The sequence below is a fragment of the Echinops telfairi genome, unplaced genomic scaffold, assembly GCF_000313985.2.
Source record: "Echinops telfairi isolate 266 unplaced genomic scaffold, ASM31398v2 ScPeMD7_655;HRSCAF=1070, whole genome shotgun sequence".
NCBI lineage: Eukaryota > Metazoa > Chordata > Mammalia > Afrosoricida > Tenrecidae > Echinops > Echinops telfairi.
In genome coordinates, this window is record NW_022104553.1 from 32,314,740 (window position 1) to 32,323,162 (window position 8,423).

Here is an 8,423-nt window from a genome sequence, read left to right on the forward strand (position 1 = left end):
CACCCAATTTGTGGACGGCTATGGAGGGCAGTGGGGGCCCAAAACCCAGCCGCAGAGTAGCTAGAGCAGCGGTTCTCAACCTGTGGGTCGCGACCCCTTGGGGGGGTCGAACGACCCTTTCACAGGAGTGGCCCGATTCATAACAGTAGCAAAATGACAGTGATGAAGTTAGCAATGAAAATAATCTTACAGTGGAGGGGTCACCACCACATGAGGAACTGCATCAAAGGGTCGCAGCATGAGGAAAGTTGAGAACCCCTGAGAGAGATGGCGCTACAGGCAAGAGTCCCAGACTGCCTGGCGATCAGGCAGAGACCCCTGTCATCTTGAACGTGGGGGATGGAACTCGGCACTTGGCCAGTTGTCGTCCCTATAGACTCGACCCGAATGTGCTCTGGGTGCAACTATCTCTTACTTGTTCCACGACAGACATTTCTTTCCTGGCATTTTGCATGTTGATCGGGGGTTTTTCTTTCTTACTAATTATTTGTAATTTTGTCTTTCTACTATTATGATTTTAGCCTTACTGCCTTCGTGTAATTTTGCGTTTCGTTGTTTTCTGTTGTTTTTCCCAGCTGTAAAGCACAGGAAGAGTGGATGCATAATGATAATAACTGATGCAAAGGTTAATAGGGGATGCAGGGGTGTGGGGGTGATCGCAAGGGAAAGAGGATTTGGGGAGTCAACAGTGAAGGCGGGAGGGGGAGGGAGCACTAGAACAGATTGCGATTGCACAACTCATTTGAAAGGCAGCTTAACCATGTGTGGGGGGCTACACTAAAATTGATACGGTAAATGATGGTACAACTCTCCTTGATATGACTGAATGACTGAACTGTTGAATTGTCTGATATGTACATTATGGCCAATAAAACTGGTGGTGGTGGGGGAAACGTTTAAGCTCTTTTATAGTAGGTTAATTATACATCGGTAAGAAGAACATTAAAAAACGTTTGTGTTTCAAAGGACAGACGTGGAAGAGACAACCCATGGTTGGTAGGTGCCATCCAGTCAGCTCCAACTCGTGGCCACCGTTACGTACGCTACGTTACGTTACATTACGTACGGCAGAGGAAACACTGCCTGCTCCTGGGCCGTCCTCACAATTGTTCTCGTGTTGGGGCCACTGTGGCAGCCACCTGTCAATCTTCCACCTTTGTGCTGCCCCTTTAATTCACCAAGCAAGACGTCCTTCTCTATAAACCAAAACACCCTCCCTCCCTGTCAACTCATGGTGACCCTTACAGGACAGGGCAGAACGGCCCCTCTGTTTCTGAGCAGCTAACTCTTTTTTTTTAAATCGTTTTATTGGGGGCTCGTACAACTCTTATCACAATCCATCCATCCACCCATTGTGTCAAGCACACTTGTACATATGTTGCCATCAACATTCTCAAAACATTTGCTTTCTACTTGAGCCCTTAATATCAGCTCCTCATTTCCCATCCCTCCCCACTTCCACCTCCCTCATGAACCCTTGATAATTTATAAATTATTATTATTTTGTCATAGCTTACACTGTCCGACGTCTCCCTTCACCCACTTTTCTGTTGTCCGTCCCCCAGGAAGGAGGTTATATGTAGATCCTTGTCCTCGGTTCCCCCTTTCTACCCCACCTTCCCTCCACCGTCCCGGCATTTCCACTCTCACCACTGGTGCTGAAGGGTTTATCTGTCCTGGATTCCCTGTTTCCAGTTTCTATCTGTACTAGTGTATATCCCCCGTCCAGCCCGATTTGTAAGGTAGAATTGGGATCATGATAGTCGGGGGAGGAAGCATTTAAGAAGTAGAGGAAAGTTGTAATTTTCATCGTTGCTACCCTGCACCCTGACTAGCTTGTCAACTCTCCGCGACCCTTCAGTAAGGGGGTGTCCAGTTGCCTACACATGTGCTTTGGGTCCCCAATCCGCACTCCCCCTCATTCACAACCGAGACACTAACTCTTTATGGGAGGAGAAAGCCCCATCTTTCTCCCCAGGTCTCCTCCATAGGGTGGAACAAATTATTTGCAAATTCTGTATCTGATAAGGGGCTTGAATCTAGATTATATACGAACTTTTACAGTTCAACAAAACAAAGACGGCCTCATTTTAAAATAGGCAAAGGATGTGACTAGATATCGCTCCAAAGAAAATATGTAAATGGCCAAGAATGACAGGAAAACATGATCTTAGATACAAATCAGAATCACCATGACAGACCATTTTGCATCCACTAGGGAGCGGTCACCACAAGGAGCCCTGGTGGCCTGGTGGATTATTGGAGAGACTGCTACCCACAAGGTCAGTAGTTTGAACTCACTAGCTGCTCTGCAGGAGAGTGATGAAGCTTTCTGGCCCCGTAAAGATTTGCAGCCTAGGAAGTGCATGGGGGCAGTTCCTGTCTGTCCTACATGGTTGCTGTGAGTCAGATGTGACTCGATGGTAGTGAGTGAGGGGTCACTACTGTAGCAACAAGGATGCGATGACCCCAAAACCAGACAATAAGTATTGGTGAGCATGTGAAATGTGCTTGCCGGCTAGCCACCAGGTTGGAGAGTCAGGTTTGCACAGAGGCAACTCGGAAGAAAAGTCTGGTGATCTACTTCCAGAGAACCAGCCGCTGAAATCCCTGGGAAGCACAGCCTGGCTGACGGCGGGAGGTCACCAGAGTCTGAGCTGACTGGCTGGCAACTCATGACCCTGCCGGTGGGAACGGAAGGCAGGACTGACATTTAGGAAGCAGCTTGGCAGTTCTTCAAAGGGTTCAGCATCACCCCAGAGACCTAACAGAAGTGACTCGAACCGTGATCTGCACACCTGTGTACGCTGCAGCACGATTAACCATCGCAAAACAAGGGAGACAGCCTAACAGCCCAGCCACAGAAGGCCGGATTAAGAAAGTGTGGCATATCCAGGCAACGCAACGCTAGGCAGCCATAGAGAAGCCCGTGTCCCTGAAACATCTCGGGGCACGGATGAATGTCGAGAACATTAAGTCGAGGGACGCAAGCCAATCGCAACGACACAGCTATTGAATGATCCCACTTTCAGAATCAGACAAGAAAGATGCATGCAACCAGGGATCCAAGCTCACTGGGGATTGCCAGGCCCGGGCGAGGGATTGAGCGGGAGAATCCCTCTCCAGAGAGTCAGGGCCTGCTGTCTGGGGTGCTGCGAAAGGCATCTGAAGGCGGGGGAGCCTTCACAACATCGCCAGGCTGAGGCGGCACAACACCAGAATCCGGTTTTGGAAAATGCTGTCACCTGTACAAATTCGCAGCAAGATCAGTGAGTGCCAACAACCCGCACGCGCTCTCATAGGTACACGTGTGCGCGTACACGTGTGCGGCAGTGTCTGCGCGTATCTGTATGGATCTGTTTCACGATCACTGTGCTGCCGGTTCGCGGCAACCCTTGAGGACAGGGAGAAGTGTCCCTGGGGCGTTCCAAGGCACCGTCAATCTTTACATGCGCAGAAAGCTTCCTCTTTCTCCTGTGGGGGGCTGGTGGTTTCGAACCCCTAACCTTGTGGTTAGCAGCCCAACAAGTAAGCCACTATGCCACCAGGGCGCCTCCAGGTGGCGCTGGAGGCAAATGTATGTATGAACAAGTGGATGCTGCAAAGGATGGGATTCCAAAATTTCATGAAAAGAAAAATGTAGATATCTTTCCCACCCTTGGCATATAGTCGTAAATACAGTGACCCACAAGGGCAGGCATGGTTACTCCTTAGACCTACCCAAGCCCCTCTCGAGATTGGTTCACTGGGAACAGTCTCTTGGGACAACTCAGTCAACTGGCAGAAGGTCAGTCCTGACGTGTAGGCTCAACATCCTAGTTGTTATCTCTGAGGCCTTAAAAGCTTCTGTCATCCTCCTTAAGAGACGGCTCTGGTCTCTCCTGGCTATCAAAGCCTCCGAGAAGCGGCTCATCTACAGCCACTGAACGTCTACACCAATTAAAAATTAAAAGTGTCGCAGAGGGAGGTGGGGTGCCAGCCCCACCCGCTACTAGAACTCACGGGTTCAGTAATACTACTTCTGGGTTCAGTAATGCACAATTGTACGGTTGAGATATATAAGCATTATATTAAAGTCATCAAGAGCATGAGAGATATTACAATAATATAGTCAGACATATTACATGGTAGCATTGCTCACCTCAGCCCAGCTTGGTGGGCTGAGAGGGGGAAGGGAAGGAGGGCAAGGGAACAAGGGAGAGGGGAGTGACCAGGGAGTGAGCAGCAAGGAGCTCAGAGTCAGAGAGAGCTATATTGCTGACTCCCACCTATATACCTATTGGGGGCATGCGAGCCCACTAATTACAGGTAGAGACATATGTCACAGGAGGGGCTGTACTATAGGTTACACAGTAATGAGGGGGTGGTCTAGGGGCATACATGCAATAGGAAGAGGGACAGCTGGTTTGGCCTGGCCCTGGCCCAACTGATAGAAACATTATCAGTAGGATACGAACTCCGCCCACAGGAGCCTGTCCATTGTCCCCAGAGGCTGTGGGATGAGACAGCAGTCTGGAAACTGATTGCCCTCAGTGGGGGAATGCCTGCGCATCTGACCTCTCCCCACAACCAACCATGCCCTCACCCACCTGGGACCACAACTAGATGGTGCCCGGCCACCAATGCCAACTGTTCTGACTGGGGTCCCAACAGATACTCCTGCATAGACTGGAGGAAAATAATGTAGAACAAGCCTCCTATTCCTTAAACCAACACCAGGCTGACTGGACCGGTCGAGACATCTTGAAACCATTAGGAGAGGTCACCTTCACCTGAGGATAAGACCATCTCCGGGAGATGGAATGGTCAACAGATACCCCAAGGAGAAGCAATAGGAGGAGGAGGAGGAGGAGACTAGAGTAATGGAAGTGGGGCCACCAGCACAGTGGAGAACTTGATGGGTGCCCTGGAGGCCACGTCCCCAAGGTCACTAAAGGCCAGGATAAGCAACTGTTAAAAGCTAATTTGATGTGCTTGGAGAACCTCTACCCAAAACCCAGCGGGGGCTGGGGGTGGGGTGTTTTATTAGAGTTACCATTACAAAAAAAAAAAATTCAAACCTGTCTTCAGTGATTTTGACTCATGGTGACTCTCTACAGGGTAGGGAAGTGCCTCCCAGGGTTTATAAGGCTGCCAGTTTTTTTTACAAAGGCAGACTTCCCCACCTTCCTCGAGGGGAGAGGCTGGTGGATTCGAAAGCACAACCTCTTCAATGGCAGCTGTTTTCATCAAGGTTCTTTAATGTCCTATAAACTCAAACCCAACCCAACCCACTGCCATCAAATTGATGACTCATGGTGACCCTATAGGGCACTCTGAGGGCTTCCTATAAGGTTTCTGAGGCTATAAATCCTTTTAACAAATAATTTTATTGGGGGGGCTCTTACAAATCTTTTTTTTTTAATCATTTTATTGGAAGCTTGTACAGTCTTATCACAATCTATACATCCATCCATTGTGTCAAGCACATTTGTACATTTGTTGCCATCATCATTCTCAAAACATTTTCTTTCTACTTGAGTCCTTGGTATCAGCTCATTTTTACCCCCTCCCTCCCTCGCAAACCCTTAAAAACTTATGTTATTATTTTGTCATGTCTTACACTGTCCGATGTCTCCCTTCACCCACTTTTCTGTTGTCTGTCCCCCAGGGAGGTGGGAGGTATACCATATATACTCGAGTATAAGCTGAGTTTTTTAGCACATTTTTTTCCCCTTTCATTTCTTTCTTTTTTTTTAACATTTTATTAGGGGCTCATACAACTGTTATTCCAATCCATACACACATCAATTGTGTAAAGTGCATTTGTACATCGTTTCTCAAAACATTTTCTCTCCACTTAAACCCCCGACATTAGGTCCTCACTTTTCCCCTCCCTCCCTGCTCCCCCCTCCCTCATGAGCCCTTGATAGTTTATAAATGGGTATTTTGTCATATCTTGCCCTGTCCGTCTCCCTTCACCCACTTTTTGGTTGTCTGTCCCCCAGGGAGGAGGTCACATGTAGTTCCTTGTAATCGGTTCCCTCTTTCCTACCCATTCTCCCTTTACCCTCCCTGTTTTGCGACTCACACCACTGGTCCTATAGGGCTCATCCGTCCCGGATTCCCTTTTTTAGCACATTTTTAATGCAATTTTGTGGTAAAATTAGGTGCCTTGGCTTATACTTGAGTATATACGGTATGTAGATCATGGTGATTGGTTCCCCTTCTCCCCCATCTTCTCCTTCCCCTCCTGGTATGGCTACTCTCATTATTGATCCTGAGGGGTTTATCTATCCTGGATTCCCTGTTTCCAGCTCTTATCTTACCAGAGGCTCTACATCTTTACAAGAGCAGACATCCCATCGTTTTCCCTCTGAGCAACTGGTGGGTTTGAACTGCTAACCTTGAATTAAGCTTAACCCACTGCAGCGTCCCCATACCAAGAAACTCATAGCCAGCCCATTAGTGCTGACTCATAGCCCCTTACAGGGCAAAGGAGACTTGCCTCTCTAGGTTTCTAAGATTGTAACAGCCCGGCATGTCACCCACTTGAGCAACCCTGGGGGGCCTCGCAATTCATTCCCAAGTACAGACCCAAGAGAAAGGTAAACCTCAGCTCACGCAAAAACCTGTACACGTCCATTCATGGCATCATAATTCACAGTTGCCACCCACCTCCCCAAATGGAAGCCATCCAAACACTCCGTCAGTGGTCCATCATAGGACGGATGGACAAAGTGCAAGACAGTCACACAAGAAATATTACACCTCCATGCAAAGGGTGCTTCCAGGCACGCGGCACCAGGGCCCAGTGAAAGAAGCCAGACACAAAAGGCCACACGATGGAAGATTCTATTTAGAGAAACGTCTGGGCTAGGCAAATCCACGGAGAGCGAAAGCAGATGGGTGGTCTCCAGGACCAGGGAACAGTGGGCTTGGGCACTGGCTGTTAGACTGGTAGGAGGTAGCTTTGAGGGTCATGAGAATGGCCTGGAATCCGTGTCTATTTATATCGCACAACTTTGTGAATATACTAGAAAACATTGCATTTGCCCTTCAAACTGGAGAACTTTGTGATATGTGAATTATAGCTCAGGTATTTGGGCCTTTTTTTCAGTGGTGCAAAAGTTTTACTTGAATACCTTGTAGGCGCCTGCTGGGGTCCTGGGAAGTGTGCATAGATTGTCTTCTTGAAGCCTTACAGGCCCAGGGGCAGATGGTGCTGGAAGTTCTCAGGGGGACCCCCATCTCACTGTCCCCACTCACCAGTTCTCCCATGCAGGTGTAGTTGATCCTCAGGTAGTAAGGAAAGCCCCGGTATCGCTACAATAAGTGGAGTGAATGTCAGAGCCACGTGGGAGCAGACCCAGGACGCCTCCCGTGGGCCTGAGCGGCCGCCCCTCACCTCGGTCACATCGATCGGCGCGTTCACCAATTTTCTGAATATTTTCTCCACGGTGTCCACCGGACTTTGATGAAAAAAGTCGCTGTAAGTGTCCCGGCCAAGGTTCTCGAACTTGATTAATGTTATCTGCCAGCTGCATTGGTGCATCTCTAACGCCCACTGCTCCCATGGCGCCAACAGCACAATCAGGAGGGTCCGCAGCACCTGCAGGGCTAGGGGTCTCCACCCCGAAGGGATCCCGGGGGACATCGCCGGGCACAGCGCAACGTGGCTGGAACCTGGAGAACCCGTGGGTTAATGCTCGCCTACCAAAAGGCGTTCAGGTGGGCCTCGGAGACCCTGCCACGCCTCCGCGCTTCGCCCCGCCCCTGCACCTGGCCCCGCCTCTGTCCTTGCCCCTGGCTCCACCCCGCTGGTTCCGAGTCCAGCAGCTACTCCGAGCCCCAAATTTGCTGACGCTCCTGGCAGGACCCCGCCTCCTCACTTGGCCCGGTACCTTGTCCCCGGACCTCTTTTACCTACGCTCCTACTCACCCCCCCCGGCTCCTCCCTCGGGTCACAGCCTTGCTCTTGGCTCCGCCCAGTTTCTGGCTCCGCCCCCACCGGCCGCCCCGCCCCTTCCCAGCTGGTGGCTTTCTTTCTGTTGGGCATTGACCCGTCCCCCTCTTCGGGTCTCTTCTCGGCTCTTGCCGTCTCCTGAAGCCGGGCCACGTCTTCATCCAGGTCTGCTCGACACGGTGCTCCTGCTCTTCGCCCCGCCCCCGTCCCTCGCCCCGCCCCTGACCTTGGTCCTGGGCCCCCTGGCCTTCTCAGGTGGGGTCTTCTCCCCTCGGACCCGCCCCTCGCCCAGAGACCACCCCGAGTCCCGCGTCTTCTCCCCCTGCACCTCCTGCCCACCTGAAGCTCTCTCGCTCCCTGTCTCCTCGCCACGCGACCCCTCCTCGACTTTCGCTCCCCCTTCAGCCCCCGCTGGCGCGGACTTCTGGGCCCGCAGCTGCTGCACCCTCGCCGGCTCCTCCCCCTGGCCAGCTCGCCC

General features: G+C 50.9%; 1 protein-coding gene across 1 annotated transcript in view; it reads right to left on the reverse strand.

Moving 5' to 3' along the window:
* Window positions 1-7,636, reverse strand: part of CATSPERG (cation channel sperm associated auxiliary subunit gamma) — a 35,765-nt gene extending 28,129 nt beyond the window's left edge. Inside the window, exons 1-2 of the mRNA XM_045292709.1 lie at window positions 7,388-7,636; window positions 7,249-7,305 (exon numbers count right to left, since the gene is read on the reverse strand). Of these exons, the coding sequence (XP_045148644.1) occupies window positions 7,249-7,305; window positions 7,388-7,636 (306 nt within the window). The remainder of the gene's footprint in view (window positions 1-7,248; window positions 7,306-7,387) is intronic.
* Window positions 7,637-8,423: the final 787 nt, after the last annotated feature.